We start from the raw sequence: 20,834 nt of genomic DNA on the forward strand, positions 1-20,834 counted from the left end.
CGCACTCAAAAAATGTCAGTATCCACAATGGGCAATAACCAAAGGTGCAGAACAGGTAAAAAACAAAAAATACAAAACACAGGAGCAAAGAAAGAAACAAACAAGGAAACAGGAACCCAGCGGAATGGTGACGTTGCCGTATGTGAGAGGAATTACGGAACGCATCAAAAGAACCATGAAAAAATACAACATAAGCACACCTATCAAACCACATATAACACTCCGTCAGATACTGGTCCACCCAAAGGACAGAGTAAATCCGGAAAATAAATGCAATTCCATATACGAGATTCCATGCAAATCATGTAATAAATCATACATCGGGGAGACAGGGAGGAACTTCATCACAAGAAAAATGGAACACAAGAAGGAATGTGAGAAGGAGACAGCAACAAGACAAACAAGAGCAATAAAACTACAAGCAGAACAGGAACACTACAAGTCAGCCATCACCGACCACTGTAAAAGGGAAAACCACATCATGGACTGGGAGAAGGCCAGAGTCATCCGCACTGAAGAAAACAAACATCAGCGTTGGATCAGGGAGGCCATTGAGATCCGCAAGCGGGGCCCGAGGACCATCAACAGGGACGAGGGAGCATACATGCTCTCTACAACCTGGAACAGTGTTTTGGAGAGGTGAACTGACAGCAGAGGGCGTGACTCACCTGTCAAATCTGACAGGTGAGCCACGCCTTCATCCATCAGCTGATAAAGACGCGTCACAAACACATCAGTGACACTCTGATGAAGGCGGAAGATTCCGCCGAAACATGTCAGGTAAATGAACCTAAAACAAATTTGTTTGATATAGAAGAACCAGAGAAGCAATTAAATTACCTGTAAACTAATTTCACCGATACAAGGTAAACATACCAAAATGCAACAGTGTCTGATTGGTCAGGAGGGGAGGGAAAAAAAAACATGCTTGTGGTGAATTCTAATGAGGAAGTGAAGGAAGGCGGTCTGGGGGTGTTAAAAAGATGGACGCAAAGTGAGCCAGAGGCAATCCGGGGATATTAAAAAAGCAGAGTTGCGGAGAAAAGCGGATTAAGAGATGAGAGGTTGGCAGGAGGTTTAGTGAGGGGAGGACAGGTGCAACATCCTGGCAACAAAACGTCCACACAAAGTGGATGTCAAAGGCAAAGACGCACTTTTACTTTTAATTGTATTAAAAAAAATCCTTTACACATTTTTGACACACAGTTTTAAATCCCACATTATGAAGCCAGGTTCAATCAACATAAGGGCGATTGTTGGCAAGTAAAGGACGCAGCACCTTTTTGGTTCTTATTTTTTTAGCCTTAAGAATGAAAGGTTATTTCCTCGTCTCCTTTCCCGCCTCAGCTTCTCCTGTGCTAGCTCAGTCAGTGTCACCTTCAGTCACCTCCACAATTCCGCCGTTAAAAAGCGCTTGAAGGAAAGAAGCGCCACGCATCTGCCGAGGCGGACTGATAAGTGCTCAGGCGGAGCATTTAGTTGCCATTCAGACGATATCAAGCTCATTCTCCCAGCGCACGCCTTCCTGCCTTGGCTGATTTTTATTTTTTTTTTAACCGAGAGCACAGCTGCCGGCACTCCAGGTAGCTGCTTATTTTCTAGAATTTCCTTCAGTTTCCATTTTTGGTGTGTATATTTTCCTTTTTAAAACCATTCAAACATCCTGTTGATGTTTTTTAATGGCTACGTCTTGTGTTTCTTATAATGGCGCCTTGTTAGCGGATGTAGCATATTAACATATATATCTTCTACATGCTGAATTAATAACGCTCCAATTTTCAACGGGGAAAAAAAAATAAAAATTCCCTCGCCACAATAATGGAGTCAGCTAAGGCCGGAACAATGTGCTGTGACGCGGGACAATTAGCTGAGGGAAATGTGCGAAATTGGCGAGGAGGATGGAGGCGGTAAATTTCCTGTGCGGACAAAGGAACAAGCACGAGAACGAGCCTTTTAATTGATGCCATTGGACACCAGTCTTGTCTTTTGGGTTTGATTCTTGCTGTCTGACTATTTCACAGTGTCACATCATTTGAAAGATGTTGGGCAGGTTGATGTCACATGCAGCCCGAAATTTTTGATTTTGGTGGACCTTTAGCCCCGATAGAAATAAAAAACGAAAAGAGGGTGTCGATTGAGGGATTAAAAAGCTGTGCCAATGCAGATTGCATCCCCCCCCGTCACCTTATCCTGACTTTGATCATTCCCTCAGGAGAGCTGATATATTTCGAATCCTCGCCGGCTGTTTCTCATCCGTTATCTGGTTTTGACTGAAGGATGAAAAAGCGTCCGCCGTCTGAGGCTTGACGTGCGGCCGTCTGGCCTTGCAAACATCTGCAAGGCTTTTTTACAGCGAGTCAAATAAAGGGCAAAAAAAAACAACCTGCCGATCGTTTGCCTAATAATCAAAGATGGAGAATTTGGCAAAACGAACGATTTGGTTGTTTTCTATCGAGAAACAGTTATTTCTCTACTTGCCTGTTGAGAAATGATTCCCTCTGATCTTTCCATCATGTCTGGCCTGAAACCAAGTGATTTTTCTCAATAAAACTAAAAGTCGTATTGCGACTGATGACCGGACTCATAACGTGTTCCTAATGTCTTCACCCCCCCCCCCCCCCCCCGCGTGACATTCATAATACGATAAGCACGAGAGGAGCAAAACAATAATAATAAAGAAAATCACCTCCACCGGCAGAGTAGCCGAACAGTAATCATGGGGAAACAGTAGAGAATCCCGCAGCGGGATTAAAAGTAAATAACTTGAGGGGAGGCGCGTAAACAAATGACGTTCATCACTCCCTGCCAGGCGAGGGGCTCGGGGCTCAAAACGTTTGATTTGTCGGGGCTCGGAAGAAATAAATGCTGGCGCAGCCCGGAGGGTGCAAATCAACAGCATTACGGAGGGAATAAAAGATGCTTTACACGCAGGAAGCGCACACAAATTATGATATTCGACCAAAAAAAACGGAGATTTCTCCCCGCCAAAACGCCTTTAATGCTATTTAGTGACATGACTAATGATGATGTTTTTAAGCTCTCCAAATAACCAATCATTTCTCACTCCCGGTGACACAAATCAAGTCACCGAAACATTCACCTGAATTTCCTCAAACAAAAGGCGGCCGGTTGAATTCGAAGGTACAATGTGAAGCGCCAAAGTCAAGCAAATGGAAATTAGCGCAGAAATGACAATAATTCATAAAATAAGCTTTTCCCATTGATTCCCGTTATGTGTTAGCATAAGCCTTGAGCTAGCAGACTAAAGGCTTAGGGCAATATTTGAAATGCATGATATTTAGTTTGACAGGAAAGTTCCACTCAGAGTGGAAGGCGTCCTGTTACACGTGTCCTTGACGCGGCGACGCTGGACGCGGTGCTGAGACGGCGTGACGGTGCGTGCGGTGATGCGCCGGTGCGATCTGCCAAGTGGTTTGCGGCAAAAGCGTCCGCCTCAGCAGTTTAGGTGTGAACCGACGTGCGTGGAATATGAAAGGAAAAACACACGGAGCTTCTTTATCATTATTTATATTATTTTATAGCACTCGACATGCACTCACGGGAGATGCACTTGGCTCTCAGCCCGGGCTGTGCGTGCTCATTCACTTTGATGGATTGCTGAGTGCAGGTGAGGGTGCAAGACAGACTCTGTGAGTGAGTGAGTGAGTGAGTGAGTGAGTGAGTGAGTGAGTGAGTGAGTATATATATTTATATATAGTGAGTGAGTTTTTCTGTCTGCTCATGAGTGAGTTAGTGTGCGTGTGTGAAAATGAATGTGGACATGTGTGTAGGAGTGAGAAAGTGAAAGAGAGCGAGGTTATAAAAACCTTCCCCAGCTGAACAACCTCTTGATTTAATGTCTCACACACACACATGCACACACACGTGCCGGCCGAGCAATAAAGTGTTGCACTTCACGTTAATTAAGTCATGAATGGTTAATGTGAGTTATGTCGGCGTGCAGAGGCCATTGACACGATTCCTTGGAGGACCCTTCAAGCTCCTCGCCTTCATCAGCCGCAAGACAACACCGACGACGGCCTTAGCGTTCTCGTCCAAATGACGGGAAAATGTTTTGCGAATCATTTTTCATAATTGCAACGACGGCGATTGCGGTTGATCGGACAGGTGATGAGCGCTGGCAGAGGTATCTTAGCGCTGCGCTTTAATCATGTGGATTGGAAAGTCACTTTCATTTTGAAGCTCTGCCGAAGGAGGCGGAGAAGAAGGAGGCGAAGAGACGAGGCCGCCCTTTGATGCTCCGGTGGCGTCGTCTGTCTAATTTAACCTATTATGACAAACACATTGCTCACCTAATCATATATTAATATGTATAATTAATATAATAATATTGAATGAGACATCCATGGCAATTTAGCGCAACCATTGAATGAATTTATTTACATGGAAACACGACGACACCCTCCCGGTTTTTGCCAAAGCTGGACTTTGACGGAACATTTCCGCAAATAAATCCGACTTCACTCTCGTCGGCAAACATGTGTCGTTTGACTTGCGACACGCTCGACGAGCAGCACGACGTCGGTACACAAAGACGTCTTGTAATATGAAGGGCGCCCTTGAGGAGGACCCACAATGCATCTTGTTCCCGCTTGTTTGTTTGTTGGTTTGTTTGAAGCCTTTTGGCTCACACAGGAGGAATGCAAAGAGGGAAGAAGACGACAGCTGAGACAAAGGAAAAGCCTAATTACCGCTGGCATCTTTTGATTTCATATTTAAATCTTTTTCTCTGTGTGCAGCCAGCACTCAAAACAAGAGAGCTGTGCCGAGGCTTAAAAAAATCATGTCAAGTAATCTACACTGCAAATGGTTTTTTTTTGTACATTTTTAAAAATGTCTTTTGGGACCTGCGATTTTTCATTTCATGTCAGAAGTTACAGTAAGTTGCAGACAAACATGAAAATAAAAAAACACCCCGCCCGCCATCACTGCATCGATCTGCAACTGCTCCATTTTGTTTTATGCCTTTGTCAATAAGCAAAAATATCGAACCATAAAAAGCTGGACGCACTTGGATCTCTTTTCCCGATAGGAACGCCATCAGCACTTTGCCCGACATCAAACGTCTTTCTTTGTCTTCTTTTCGGCAGCTGTTAGTTCTTTTTAGTTGGAGTACCAAAGATCCAAAACTCGGAGAGTCAATCATTATTCATAAACGAACACGGGAATAAAAAAGAATATAAAATTAAAAAGAGGCGAGTTAGACTTTAATATTTCATCACTTGTGTTTACAAGTTTGAATCTTTATCCGTTATCAGTTCCCTGATGCGTGTTAAATTCCCGGTCACGTAAACCCAACCATGAGTTATTAAAATCAAACTCAGGAGAGCTTATCTTTCATTTTTTATCCGACAGTGGAAAGAACAAAAGATACACAGATCCTTCCTCCATGCTAACGAGCTCATCAACGCGCACGTGTTTCGCCGTTAGCGTTTAGCAGTTAGCGCTTGTCACGTTTGAATCAGGGCCTGCCGTCGCGAGGCGCCGATGTGAGCTACGACGTTTGGAATCACGCCACGCGAGCGCTCTTTCAGTCTGTCTTTATCGTGCAAGCGCACTTACGCGAGCAGGCACACAAACGCGCGTTTTTTTTTGCCCTTGTCGGGCCCGACCTGCTGCGAAAACAAACACAGATTGATGATATGGCGGATGGGGGGGGAAAAAACAAAACAAGAAGGGCTAAGAATGGATGAAGAGGAAGTGCGGCGACATGACGGATGACAACGCGCGCACGTAAACATGGATGCAAAAATGTCCTCGCGGCAATGCTAATTAGCCATAATCCTTCATTTCTGATGTTAGCTGAGTGCTTTAGCTGACAATCAAAAATCGTCACAGTTTAAGTAAGTCAGGGGTCATTAAAAGGGTCAAAGAAATTCCAGCAATGTCGCTACGGTAACGAGCCGCAGCGGGCTAACCCCGTGTCCCGACGCCGCTAGCGCACCGGTACCCGCGGCGAAAACATAACTTTGGTTCTCCTAATAACGTCGACGAGGCGGCGCCGACGACAAGAAGCCGGGACGGCAAACAAAAAAAGAAAACAAACAAATGTTCGCCTTGCCGGAGGCGGCGTGATGGCGAGCGGCTGCTTAGCAAATGTCAGGCCGAGCAGACATCAACGGTGGCGACCTGTCACCCGGCATGACTGCAACACGCCTCATGTTTTATTCAGCCGAACAACAAGAGCGGTCGTGTACGTGTGCGCCAACAAGCCAAACAATCATGAGAGGACCCACAAAACAAAGAAAATACTTGACGGCTGCAGGTTTATCCTTTTGATTCATTTTGATTCGTTCTACTATTAGTTTATTTACATTTATGGAGCGCAAGATAAAGGTTTGACTCTGCAAAGGATTATTTCTGATGCGAACGTCATCCATTATTTCCCTCCATCTGTTGCTCTTCTGCCCGAAAAAGAAAGTCCAACCTCGCCGTTGTCAAACGGATAGAGAGAGTTCGGCGTGGAGCTTTCCAGAGGTCAATTATGGCCGCCCATCAATTTCATTCGCACTTTAATGAAGTGCCGCCGCGGGTTGTAAAACAGCCGCCAGCCGCCCCGCGCGTCCGTCATCTTTATGGCCGCTGGCGTCCTTTCATTTTCGGCCCTCGGCCTGCTTTTCTTTCTAAGGGGGGGCGGAAACGGGGGAGGCGGGCTGATGTTAACCTGATGTGACATCTCTGTTAGTTTGAAGGAAGTGGTTAAGGTGAAAGAGTCGGCCAAGTGGACCCAAACGACACCAAGAGAGTTTTTCAATACCTTCAACTTGTTTGAAGATAACGGCCGAAAGTGTGCAAAGACTACGGCTGTAAAGTTCTTAAGATTTTAAATTCAATTCGATTTTCATGGGAAGACAGTACTGGGAAAATACGTTGTCTTCTCCTCGTTGTGGACCAGAAAGAGATAAAGCACGTTCATGATTGAGTTGAGGTTAGATTCGGGTTAGTGGGTCAAGATGGGTGTTCTCCGGTGCCCGTGACAGGAACGTGTGCAGCATGCACGGCAGCCTTCCAAAATAGAAGACGAAGCAAAAAAAAAGACTGAAGGAAGAGAACAAAGAACGGTGCTGCGTTGCATCATTCATGTTCGTCTCCTCCCTTGGCGAGCTCCCGCTGTCAGCGCCGCGCTAACCTCCCGCTCCGTTTTCTCTCCCGCCGGCTTGAATTCAACGCTCGTTTGTTCAAAATGTTGATACTCACAAATACAGTGAAAATCAACAGAAACCCTTCCCGACACCTTTTCTCTCCTCAACTCGCTTCAGACTGGACCATAAAAGTCGGACGGGCCTTCATAATAAAAAAATGTTTTTTAAATAAATAAAAACATTCTCGATAGAGGAGCCTCATGCGGATATTAAGAAAAAAAAAAAAAAAAGACTTTCCATCAATACGTTTAGAGTCTTTTGCCATGCTGGAGTGGAGCGATGGTTGTACATCACACGGCCTCCTCGAGGAAAGATACTGCTTGCCTCTCATCAATTCTTCATGCGGATTGCTGCTGGGGGCCTCACGCACGTGCCCACGCACGCACACACACGCAGTCTTGTGGCCCACTAACTTCCTTCACGCACACACTGCTTGTTTGCATCTTGGGCTTATCCGGATGTGATTTCACGACTGCTCGTCCGTCGCTCCAATCCGCATGCGATCTCCTTGTTATCCGGAGATGTGACAGAAATAGCTTGAGATATTCTTTGGAGATCTTATAAAATTGTTTTCTTGCAATGCAAACATCAAAACATTTTCCGGGATACTGATTGGACGGAAATACTTTTAGGGAGAATTAAGCTTGATGTTAAATCGAAGTAAACGAGATGTTATCCGCTTGTTATCTGCGAGTTTTGTGCATGTTAAGTTGGGCGTTGTTGCGCAAGAAGCGGAGACCCACGCGAGTCTGACACCGGGTGATGAATGCAGACATTACGGCGAGGAGTCAGTGGGCCGGCTGGGCAGCGAGTGCCCGAGGACGTAATTATATTGTCATCATAAAGTCATGTGATATTCAATTACGACGAGCCTCCGGTGGAAATCAATAGAGTGGCGGAGGCTGGAAGGGAGCACAAATTGGTGGCAGAAGTCCACCAAGCCCCCGCAGGACACGACCGCGTCCGCCTTTGAGTGCTCGGTCGCCACAGAGACGCCGTCCGCCGCCTTCGGCATCCAGATCATTAAGCACCAGTTATTATTATTGGGCCTCGGTGACATCATCAAGAGGAGCCTGACCGTCTGGGTCGTGGCCTGCCAGTCGCCGTGGCGACGCCTCCAGGGTGACATTGCCAAGACAATGACAGGAAGCGCAGCATCAGTTAAGGCAGAAGAGCGATTAGCGGCAAAGTTCATACGATACGCTTTTATCGTGTCTTTATTGTCAACAATTTTTTTGTTTATAGCCGTCAACCATTTTACGTTTATACTACGTTTGGGGGGTCAACAATTGCTTCTTGTTACTGATTCCATGTAAACGTATTTTCACCCTTAGCAAATATATGGTCAATAAATAGCAGCGACCAATCAAGTCGACAAATTACAAAGCATCCAATCGCACACACTGATACGTCTATCAGCGAGCGACTTGGATGGGATCAAGCTTCCCTCGCCGCCGCTAATTGGAATGTGCGCTGGGCTATTAGCGTGTTAGCGCTCCAATCTGATAAAGGTCACAACCCCCTCTTTTTCAAACAGGAAGCCCAGAAAGGTTTGTGTGTGGGAGCGTGTGTGTCCCCGCACTCATTAAAGCGTACCTTTGGGCCTCGGCGCCAGGCGCTAAGTTGACCTTCCGAACAAACACACACGCTAACACGTGGGCTAATACAATCCACAAGATAACGGACTCGTATGCTAATAGGCACGCATGCTAACACCACCTTTCCACAGCCATGCTAACACGCTTTTATGCTAACAGTCTACCCCTAACTTGCTTACAAACTCCAGCAAACAAAACCAACAGCACATGCTCAGAAAAGTAAAAATATTGTGGAACACTTCCATGTTGCAGTGTGCTTGTTAAGAGGCAATCAAATGAGTGGACGTTTGTGGAGCCTGGCTGGCAGGCACCCACAGCCGCACAGCATCTGTCACAGTCCCCCCCACTACAGCGCCCCCCTTCGCCTAATGAGCTTGGACCAAGTGGACTTTGTTTGTCGGCCAGCGGCTCGCTTGCCTGAATAAAAAATAGTGTTTTTGTGATTTTGGCTTCTCTTGAAAAAATGCTAGTGTCTCCAAAACATGACAAGCTTGATTCCGCAGACTTCCAAAGTTCTTATTTGGGCTTGGGCTTTCATACATATCTGTCACTTTTCTACCTCCAAGGTACTCAAAGCTCCTTAAGACTGAGGAGGAGGAGAAAATGCGCGTTCTCCAACTACTGACACTGTTAGCTTAGTTGGTTGCGTCGCTAAAGTTATAGCTACGAGTCGTTAAGTGAGGACTTCAAAATTCCCTTCTGCTATTCTGACACAGAAACTCTATTTTATGTTTGCGTTAGGCCGATGATGAGCCGCTCAGGATGATTGACAGACGCTCAGGGCTTTATCAGCGAGCGTGCGAGTCATTAAGGTCCACAAATGAGTTGGCTGATAGGCTGCAAATGGCTTGAAAGCCACTTGCCAACACGCGCGGTAAATTGCTCGCATTTGACGGAGGCGGGGGACGCCCGAGCGTTAATCTGCGCCTTTGTCGTGGCACATCCTGCTAATGCCAGTCTTTAGCGCCATTGTGCGCAACCGCCACACTCCCCGACTTGGAGCAAATGCATGACTGACATGCCGGAGGAACAAAGGAAGCCAAAAAAAAAATGACTTTTTTCGCTGACCAAAAGCACTGACAGCATTTCGAATGGGATGACATATTTTCAATTCATTTCAATTGAGAAAATGGATTTCATATACAAAGGAGTTGATAAGATGAGTCACGGAACGGATTCAAGTCGTCAATGAATTTGTTCCAAGAAATTGAAAAGTGTCCCGGTTGCATGACATCATCAGATGTGAAACAAGAACGAAGACAGGATCACGTTTGAAGCCGAGCCTCATAAATATTTGAATGTTTACGAGCCTGGGGTACCGAGATTGACTTGCTCAAATGAGTGGTGCCCTCCACATAGCAATAAACGACATGCAGACTTGTGCGCGCAAGCTAGCCGTGTGTAATTCAGCAGCTGCTTGCTAATGGAAGCTCATCTTTCAATATAAATGTTAATAATCTGCGATTAGTCTCAAGCTCAGCAGCGCACGAGGGCTTTTATCGCCCATTCACGGCAGCCTCGTCATCTTTTTTTTTTTTTTCTTTCACTGCAAGAACACGTCGAACTTTTCATCTCTTTCGTCTCCTTGGTGACTTTTCCTCACCGCCGTTAAATCACAGCCTTAAAGGCATAAATAATGCGGCCGACGAGAATTAGGGAGAAATGGCACACGTGACTTTCACAGGAAAATTTGCTTCGAGCAAAATAGAAGAATTGCCAAAATGACTTTCTGAAACTTTTTTGTGGGTCTGCTCATGACTAATAATGCTGGCTAATTTCTCGTCGCAGAGTAACTGCAACAACTTCACAATTTAGTTGTCTATCAAATATAGTTTTGATGGCGATTAAAAGTTAGACTTTGAAGTAGCCTTGGAAAACAGCAGATTTTTTGGGTGGGTCGACACCACGATACACCATCTTTGTTACTATAAATAAAAATGTGGATCGAATGCAAACGCGCACACACATGCCCACGATGGATTTCATTCCTGTGCCGTTTCAATCACTGCAAAATAATTCAACACTTGTTGCTGCAACACACAGTAGGTGTGTGTGCGAGAGAGAGACATCCCCCTCTCATGCATAAATTGACTAGTTATTTACTAGGTCTGAAGTAGAAAGCAGGGAGCAGCATTTCCCCGTGTTACATACGTGCACAATATTTGATTTGACATGCAATAAAAATGCATTGGAAGGATGCAACCTGTGAGATTGGCAGGTCACGTGTGAATCCATGAATACGAAATATTTTCGAGCAAATCCGAGTCAAACGTGGTATTTCTGTTCGTTCCTCATCTCACTGGGAGCTGACAAAAAGAATGGCCGTTTTATTGAAGCTTTTGGGACGCTCGACCGGGTCTCCAGGCACGTTCCTTCGCGCCGTGACGGGAAACCAAACAGATGTTTTCTTAGCTAAGCGTTGAAATATTCAACGCATACTCCTTAATTCAGCCTGCAGAGTGCCAGGGTGTAATTAGCGCTCGAACAAAGTCACTTGGCATCAGAGGAAGATGCGCTTCTTTGCTTCCAACATTTTTTTTTTTCAGTAGTGCCACCCAGGCGGAAATGTTTTAGCGTGTGGACAAACGGCGGCTGAGCTTTGCGGTGTGCGGCTTTACAAATATTCCATCAAGGCGACATGATGCATAATGCACGAGCCTGCGGTGTGCCGACTGAGCGAAGATGTCTACCGACACCGTAACGATGACGAACCAAAACCATTACCGAGTTTGGTGTTAGCTGTTATGTTGTTTTAGTGTTAGCTTTTTAACATAGCCAAAATAACTTTAAGAGGATTATTAATGTGAATGTTTTTGCTCTTATGGGTGAAGTTAGCGAGCTGGCTAACTCGCTTGGAAACAGTTTGTGAATATTCTGAGAGCGGATGATAGATTTTATGTCTATGGAATATTGCAAGAAGAAAAAAAAAATAGGTCTATTATCTCGATGAATGAATAATTAGGAGATTGAATGAATAATTATCAAAATTGAGGCATAATTAGTCGGTTTTCTTCTCGCTTTTATGCGCCAGGTGGCCTTCGGCGCGACTAGCATTAAGTCCCGCGAGAGACGGAGCTGCGAAGCCAAGACAAAAGCGCCCATCTTTCTTTCTTACAGCAGCTGATGAGGTGAGAAAAGCAGCGTGGGGAGCCCGTCGCAATCGAAGGGGGGGCACGGTAATGACCCCAATCGAGAACGCCCGAGAATATTGGAAAGGAACCCGAAGCGGACAGCCGAAATACGACAGCGGATTCATTTTGAAGATACGCTCGATTTGTATTATCATTTTTTGGGTATTGTCATTATCGCGGCTAATTAGCAGCAGCCACTGGATCGTCCGCCGAGAATAAAAAGCGGGAGCCTTTGAACGTGGCTCTATTCAAACTTCACTTTTGCACGCAAGGAAAATTTGGCATGAAAGCAAGTCAAAAGGAAACTTGGGAAAAGACGCCACATTGAAAGCACCGATTGTTCTCCTTTGAGAAATATTTTGACCAGTAAACAAAATCTTTTCCAACCGAGCGGGAGTGCGCCGAGAGATCGGGCGATTCCGATTATCATTTGGTATTATTCTTCATCTTCCTCCCATCCCATCTTTGTTTCCATTCTGAACTCCTTTGAGCCAGCATGACATTTTCTCGGAGCAGCAGATGAGTGAGAAATCCTGATGAGTGGAACCCTCCATTCTGACTTCCCTGCCGCTCTGTGTCTTCATAATGGATGATTTTCCCGCACTGCTCCTCTGTGTCATGGCCTTTTTTCCACTTGGCTGTCAATTTTCCGCCATTTTTGACACTTTTCTTTCCAGCGGGTGTCCAAGTCGAACAGATGTTTGGTGCCGACTTGAATAAGGATGCACCATTGGGGGGGACTTATAGTAAGAAAGGCTGCTTGAGCATGACGAAAACACTGGTCAACACTGGCGACATTTGCTTGCCACTGGAATGTCCGCCAAAGTCGACTTCTCGCGTCGCCGTCTTTGATGAGTTTGTTCTCTCTTCCTTCTTCTTTGCTTGTCATCTTCCTCCTCAAAGCCAGAGGATGACGCCCACTCATCCACCCTCCAATCGCCGGGGGCGACGCATCCGGCCTGGGGGGACTCCAACCTTTTCTTGTACGACAGATCAAGACACATCTTCTTGGGAGATTCTCCTTCTTCGCTCTTTCAAGAGGAGGGGGGGGGGGAGCCCTAGTTTTTGATGGTTTTCTCACACACGCCGCCCAACCCCGACGGGTTCCGAGGATGCAACGGGGGGAAATATGCGACGCAAGAACCTCGCCGTCTCCGACAAGGAAGATTTGCGTAACGCTAATTCAAGATTTTAGATTTGCCTTTTGATGATGACTCGCCATGAAAAATGTATTTGGATCAACCGGAACAACGTTTTCTTACCAAAGCGTCTCGGGTTGCGCAGGTTTACATATTGTCTGATGTTGATGTTTTCCGATTCGCGTTACTGCTCTTGAACTACATCAAAGCTCCTATTTCTTCTCTTCCGCAAAGTAAAAGTCGCTGACTTTTTTTTTTATTGCACCCATGAATAATTCGAAGGGCCCTGACACTAATAATTATAATACAAATATATAAAAAAAAAAAAAATGACGCTGGTTCCCGCAGAAGCTCCAGCTAAGTACTTTTTAAATATTGCAGTAATTCACCTCAGTAGACCCCAATTTGACAAGAAACATATGTATGAAATATAAAATATGAATCAGGTCTCAAAGACAACATTGCAGAGCGGCCGTACGTCAAGAACCCACCAGAAATATGATTAAAGTCCGTGCATACAACCCGTTTCACGTGACTTACTTGATTCGCTGTGCGCTGCTGTTTTGGTTAGCAACAGGGAGGTTCAGGAGTGTCTGAATGTCAGCCGTAGCATCTGTGAATAAATTGCATCATTTCAGTGGTTTGAGTTGGTGGTCACGGAACGAATTGAATTCGTATCGGTGACACACACGAGTGAGTGTCCATTTTGTGCAGCAGTCAATCAGTGACATTCCAACGTGACCTTATAAAGAGACCAGGAGACGCTTCACTCAAGACCGTTCCCGAAGGGCAACATCAATCCCGCTTGTCACTCGGATGTTTGTGGCGTGTGTGTGTGTGCGTGCGTGTGTCTATGTACGTACGTACGTGTGTGTTCTCCAGAGTGCTGACATTCTATGACAAGCAAAGGCTGACAATGTCCTGACATTTTCCTTCTTGCTGCTTTGGTCCCACCTGCATGTGTGAAAAAAGTCAAAAATGAAAACCAACAAAAAATAAATGTGGGGATGTCGGGGGGGAAAAAAAAATGCTGCATTTACATGAGAGACTAGTCGAGCCTTTTTATGAGCAAATACAGATTTTGATATTAGATTAAAGATTAAGATTAAAGATTAAAGTCCCAATGATCGTCACACACACACCTGGGTGTGGTGAAATTTGTCCTCTGCATTTAACCCATCCCCGTGTGATTTTAATCCATCCCCTGAGGGAGAGGGGAGCAGTGAGCAGCAGCGGTGCCGCGCTCGGGAATCAGTTGGTGATCTAACCCCCCAATTCCAACCCTTAATGCTGAGTGCCAAGCAGGGAGGCAATGGGTCCCATTTTTATAGTCTTTGGTATGACCCGGCCAGGGTTTGAACCCACAACCTTCCGGTCTCAGGGCGGACACTCTACCACTATGCCACTGAGCCGGTCCTGCCACTGAGCCGGATGAAATCATTGAGCCCTGTGGAACACCTCGGCGCGGCAGTTGTTGATGAAGATGAATTTTATTTGGGGACCTAACCTGTTCAAGTGGAAAATTGTGGTCGAGCTACTTGTTGCCTGGCTACAAGTTGTTCTGGTCTTGAAGTTAAGTTGCTGCTCAGATAACTACGCTTGGTTTGACGCTGACCTTTTCCCAAAGTGGAACAAGTGACACGCCAGATACGGCCGCCACCCACTCCATATCTTATCGGCCTCAGGCACTCGCGCCTCCCGCGACATCTTCCTGCCGCAAGAGCGTCTGTCGGCTGAGATTAAAAAAGGCCAGCACAAAGACGATATGGATCGCAGCGACCCGCCACCTGAACCGGCTTCTCCGGCGAGCAGGTTCATAGCGGACAAAGGTCACACATGGTCAGACCACAAGAGCTCATATCAATTTGTTTTTTTGGGGGGTAAATCTAACAATGACACGCATGCTCGATTATGTTTAGCTAACCTTTTCCTAAAAGGAAAGAGTGACGATATTCTTTCATCAAAATGAAGATCTGCAGTCTTTGTTGACAGCCGAACAAGGATTTTAACAGGCTTACGGGGAGATTTGGACTCAGGCCTCACAAATCCGAATACAAATGCTGCTTGAGTCGGGAAGAACGTGTCAGAGAACACACAATTGTCTCGATACAAGAAGGCTGGAAGATGTTATTTGATGGGGAGAGCAGGTGGATAACTTCTGTCATAGTTGATGAATCCCATCCGAGCGTGGATGCAAATTCCCCGGCATCTTTATTAACGACATCCTGACCTTTTCCCGCACGATTTTCATCAGCCAACTCCAACGTCATCCCATTTCCACGCGCAGCAGAACAATAAGCTCCACGGTGGGAAATATTGACCGCGGCAAATGGAAATGCTAATGGAGGAGTCCCAAAAGCCCAGAGGTGTTCCGCCTGCATGTCGAATGGAGATGAGGCTGAAGGAGGGGGGGGGGGGGGGGGGGGGAGAAAAAAGGATCTCTAGCGGGAAGAGAGGATGGAGAACAATAGATTTTCCAAAACAGATAAGTGGAGAAGCAACCCGAATAAAAAAAAAGAAGATAAACAAGTCAATGACGCCTGTCACTGATGATTTGTGTTGGTCATTTATTCCTTAACTGTACAGAGCAGCAGACACAATGATCCTGTAAAGTGTTGACCAGAGACATACAACTGATAACCTTACACAATTCAAACTAAAAGTACACAACTGTTACACAACGTTATCTCCACACAAGTGCAAGTAGCAAGCGCTCTGTTGTTTCTTTCCATTGCAAGCGTGTGCAGGATACAAAAAGGTTTAAAGAGAAGAGCTTCTCCGACTTCACACCAAAACCTCACGGCCGCCTCGTCACGCTAATTAGCAAGAATTACTGGGCCGCGGTTGCCTTGAAATGGGTCGTCATTAACAACAACAGCACAACGCTTAATAAAACAAAATCACGCCATTAAGCGCCATCATCACTAAAGTGTAAACTTTATCGAGGTCGAAGAGGCCCACCCGCCGCTGCTAACGAGCTTTTGGACACTAATAGGGATTAACGCGTCGCTCTATGTCAAACTAAAAAAGCAGCGCAAGCCGGTGGTATAAATAACTGTCACTGTGATCAAATAAAGATTTTTAAAGACCAGAAGCATACAATTGTTGATGGTGAACATGTGTTGGTAATAGTAAAACAAATGTGTCCATGGCAAACAGCTGTTTCTGACTAATAAGTGTGTGCTAGCATATGCATGTCAACATTTCATGAAGTCAACTGTTTCAATTTCAACGTCGATTCGATTCAGAATGCTAAAAAAAAACACCAGCATCTAGAATGCTAATGCAGAAAAATAGTATTTGCACAATCCTGTGGACTCTTGAATGCTAACATCAAAATAAAAATAAACTGACGATGAAGTTGACATGCTAATGCTAAAATGTTGTCTGTGGTCTTTGGAATGCTAATGCTATAAAATGCCATTTGTGGACTTAAGATGCTAAATTGTGTGTGCGGTCTTCGGAATATCAAACGGCTTTGCAACATGGGATGGACTCGGTGCGACTGGCTCACTTTATAAAGTGCACCCAGTCACACTGTCAGCCATGTCAGTGACACACACAAGACTGTCTGCCCTCATAATAGCGTTCCTCGTCTCACAAAGGTTATCCGTCCCCCCGCTGTGCGTCAGCTGGTGACAAAAAGTGTCGGGAAAGTGTGAAAAAAAAAATAGGGGAGGGGTCGGATGTCACCTGGCTCGCCTTCCGCAGCCTGCTCGAAAACGTCAGCGGATGAACCTGGAGGAGACCTCGGGAAGTGTTTGAACGTTGACACTCACTGCGATGCTGAGTGACGCCTTGAGAATGTGGGTGGTCCTCTCTGGCTTTTTTTTCCCTAAACATCTAATGAGTGTCGTCTTTTAAAAGGATTATTCGAAATGTCATTTCATTCTCCAGTTTGATTTTTCAACAACAGATGATTACAGCCCTCTCAGTATTGTCCGGACTAATGCGCAAAACTATTTGTCACTGCTGGCAGGTTTTGTTTTTCTTGGAGAGGGTTCCAGCATGCATATATTAGTGTTCAAATAAACCACAGCGGGTGCATCTTATTCGCAGCAAATTGTTCAGCAACAAAACAAATGCGAATGAACAAATAAAAACATCTTTGCTTAATTTTGAGACTTTGAATTGACAATTTCAATGCTGAGTGACAACACTGTTGCCTCAGGCTTTTTTGTTTTATCACCACAATGGTCTGATGGAGATGTAATTTGTCGTGTGGTGTTCCACAGGGTTCAACTTTGGGGCCCCTGCTGTTGCAGACTTAATACAATACATGCTAAAAACAATTATAGTACGAGACCGATTTTTTCCCTCCCTGCGATCATTCATCACGGTAGAAGTAGTGCTGCGACGCGGCCAGCTCATTTGGGATTCCTGCCTGGCTGTTTTGGGCATGAGAGACATCATCTGGCTGAGGGGACGGCATGCTTACTGATGAGGCTTTACTGGCGTGATGCAAGCGCCCTCATGCATTTTTCATTACGAGCGGCTGTCATGTCTTACGTGGGCCGGGATTAATGTGACGCGAATGCAAGGGTGACATTCAAAAAGTACAACACTACCTTTAGGGTTCTTGGAAATGATGCGAAGGTTAAAGAATGCCGTCTCCGCAAGAGATGGCAGGGGCTTGTAGGTACAGCAGACATGTTGAGCTAAATGCTACACGCGTTAGCATTATGCATTCCGCATTTACAGGTCTGAGTTGCGGATGCTTTTCATGTCGCCAAGCACAAAGTTCCGGTAGCGTCTTTCAAGGAGCTCCATGAAATCGAGGTAGTCACAGAACCTGAAGCCCTGGATGGGTTCCTCCTGCCAAGACAAAGTAAACAAAATATTGATTGTTTTGATTACAATTTAACATGGTAACTGTTAACACTCTAGGTTCTAACACACCTTGAAAAATCCCACGATTTGAAAAGGATTTAGCTTGCATTTCAACAGGGGTGTGTGGACTTTTTATTACCACGGAAATGCTCCACTCACTGCTATGATTTTTGTGTCACCGCTGCATGTACATACTTCCCCACATCGGAGTTCCCACACTGGTACACGTACGTCCCGCAGCTCGGGAGCACACACCGCACAGCTGTGTACACACTTCCCCAAAGCTGTACACGTACTTCTCACGGCGGCGCGTGTGCATCCCACAGCTCAGTATGGATGCCCCGCAGTGGTCAGTTGAGCGGTTAACTTTCTCCTCGCAGACGTACGACAGCTCCAACACATCGTCTGCCTCATCAAATTTTTAATTTGGATGAAATATAGATATTACTCCTTGTGAAACAGGCCTAGTGCCAATAAGTGTGTGTGTGTTAATGTAAAAAATCCACCCCTCACATTGTTCCCACCGACATAAATGACGAGGCTTGCAGAGAGAAACTCGCAATATCTAAAAGTTAATGGTCCAACTCTTCACGCAGGCTTTGGTCTATCTCGACAGCCGTATCTGATGCTGGCGCTCATTAGGCGAGCGTCCCGTGATAAAGCCCGGCTGGCTAACTGCTCTCTTATTCACAGGAAGTGAGCAGCGGATGACGGTGACTAGACCGAAATTAAAATCAGGTCCAAAACGGAAACGGGTTTTCGGTCCTGGCGGCTCACCTTGAGGAAAACCTGCATGTTGCGAGCTTGCGTCTGCTGAAGCAGAAGCGGCTGCAGATGCTTGAGGACGGCCATGCAGGCGTACACCTGGTAGTCGGCTCCCATCAGTACGCATATACACACGTAGTGACAGATCTCAGGCCAATCCAGAAAGTTCCAGAAGCACTGAGTCAACCAGTGGATGCATATCTGTGTGTCAAGATTGTAGCTTTGTTTAGCGTACACAAGTAAACACATCTGGAGTGTAATTTGAGATTGTGCTGACTCGGAAACATTTGCGAAGAAGCAAGGAAGGAGGCTTGGCCGGCCGGCTTGCTGTTTATTTGTATTCAGCCAACATCTCGTCCACTCACTCAAACCTAACCCGGGCTTGAAACCGAAATTCCGTTATAAACCTTGATGGGTTTCTTGGCTCTCCCCTAATTCCAATTTTGCATGTCTAACGGCTACAAATCTTTTCCTCACACACGCACGCCTCCTCAGGTGCGTGGGGGCGTTTGAAAAGCGCCGTCGAGTTGAAGGCTGAGAGGCGCCGAGGTGGGTTCTTGAAGAGAGGGGAGCCGAGCTGAATGTTAAGTCGCCCGGCTCTGGGAGTCTGAGGTGCTAAATTGTCAGGACGTGAGGACACATAAAAAGGAGCGTGACCTGTGAAGGAGTGAAAGCCGACATCCTGAAGGCGGCGTGCACCAGCGGAAGTTGCTCCTTCAGCAGCATCTCCACGTAGTGAGCCGAGCACCAATATAGCGGCGCCATTCCCGACTCGGCCACTCGCGGCGGAAGGTCCACCTGCGGCCACGGCGTCCAAATGTACATTTTTGGGCGGTAAATATTAGCTCTGTTTTTTCTGAAAACGAGGACTCACCGACATGTGTACGCTGGCTGGCCAAATGACGGCAGAAGTGAGCAGAGAGGAAAGATTGCGCAACACCCTCAGAGAGCGCCCCCAGTCTCCAGACAGCATCAGGAATACCGTCGACGTCAACCAATCGTGGCCGGGATATTCTTCCTGACTCAAGGATGTATCTTTTCCCAAATTGTCTTGAATTGCAAATTGCAACATCACTGTGTGAAAGTCAATCTGGGGCTGTTTTTTTTTTTTTTTCCCCCTTCTGATCATTTCTGACTGCCAAGTAATATAATAAACAGGACAAAAGTGATGATTTGTTTGGCGAGAATGCCGGCGGGCAGCCGAGCGGCAAATAACAAACAGCTAAACATCACTTTGACGGTGACTGACTGCCTCATCAATCCACAATGCGCTGTCAACTTGCCAGAGAATTCCAAATGAAGCACGGCCCCGTCGAAAGCGACATTTTTCATCTCGAATGCAAGCGCATCAAAGGGAATCAAAAAGAAAATAGGATGGCCTCTTTCCTTCGGCTTCGTTGGGAAAATCAACGCCACTTGGTACAAATTGTGCTTTTAACGTCTCCAATCTTTCATTTAAAAGGCTATGTTAAAATTTAAACCTGAATTTCAAAAACTTGTTTTGAAACACTAAACCACAACAAGGATACGCAGTGGAGAGGACATTGGAACCCTTCGCCGGGAAAGGAAGTTCTTGATGTGCTTCATGAGGAGCATCAGGTGGCCCGCCGCCTCTTCTTGGCTGAGCAGTTTGAGGGCAAGGCCGTATCTGGAAGAAAAAAAAATTAATACAAATAAATATAAGATTCATACGGAATAAATTATGAATCTGTGTTTTAATTGGGCTGTGGATTAATCAAGTGGAGGAACTTCAATAAAGGGGGTTTCATTTTATTCCCTTCATTTTGGCGATGGTCTCATTATTAAAACATCATTAACATCAAATGTCGCTGACATTTAAGATCTTTTTTCCCCATATAAAATTGAAAATGGCAGAGCTGGAAAAGTACACAGAAAATAAGTCGATATGACTTATGAATCAAAAATAAAAGCGCCGATGTACCTAAGGCAGACGTCCATGCCGAGCATTTCCACAGGAGACAGCGCCACCGTGTCCGCGCTCATCTCCAGCTCTGCGCGACAATTACAAAAGCACAAGTGGCAATTACGACTGGCATTGCTCACAAAAACACATCAGGTCCTTTAGGGATTACAGATGGAAACTTTGAATCTGATTGAATGTCCAGGACATGTGGAGTCCCTCAAGGGTCAATCCTTGAACCCCTTAAATTTATATACTAACACTAGGAGTACTCCTAGCAGGTGCTG

General features: G+C 45.8%; 1 protein-coding gene across 4 annotated transcripts in view; it reads right to left on the reverse strand.

Annotated features, from left to right (window-relative positions):
- The window catches only part of tbc1d32 (TBC1 domain family, member 32), a 37,237-nt gene that overhangs the window by 3,504 nt on the left and 12,899 nt on the right, over window positions 1-20,834 (reverse strand). Inside the window, exons 29-36 of one of the 4 annotated variants that reach the window (XR_009711387.1) lie at window positions 20,569-20,638; window positions 20,156-20,274; window positions 19,501-19,640; window positions 19,284-19,424; window positions 18,639-18,827; window positions 17,600-17,846; window positions 13,899-13,985; window positions 13,572-13,644 (exon numbers count right to left, since the gene is read on the reverse strand). Coding sequence is in view for 2 of the 4 variants with exons in the window: in XM_061270457.1 (XP_061126441.1) it covers window positions 17,727-17,846; window positions 18,639-18,827; window positions 19,284-19,424; window positions 19,501-19,640; window positions 20,156-20,274; window positions 20,569-20,638 (779 nt within the window). In the remaining 2 variants the exon portion in view is untranslated. The other 3 variants (XM_061270457.1, XR_009711388.1, XM_061270458.1) reach the window with 3 other exon arrangements.

The sequence above is a fragment of the Syngnathus typhle genome, linkage group LG22 (assembly GCF_033458585.1).
Source record: "Syngnathus typhle isolate RoL2023-S1 ecotype Sweden linkage group LG22, RoL_Styp_1.0, whole genome shotgun sequence".
Taxonomy (NCBI): domain Eukaryota; kingdom Metazoa; phylum Chordata; class Actinopteri; order Syngnathiformes; family Syngnathidae; genus Syngnathus; species Syngnathus typhle.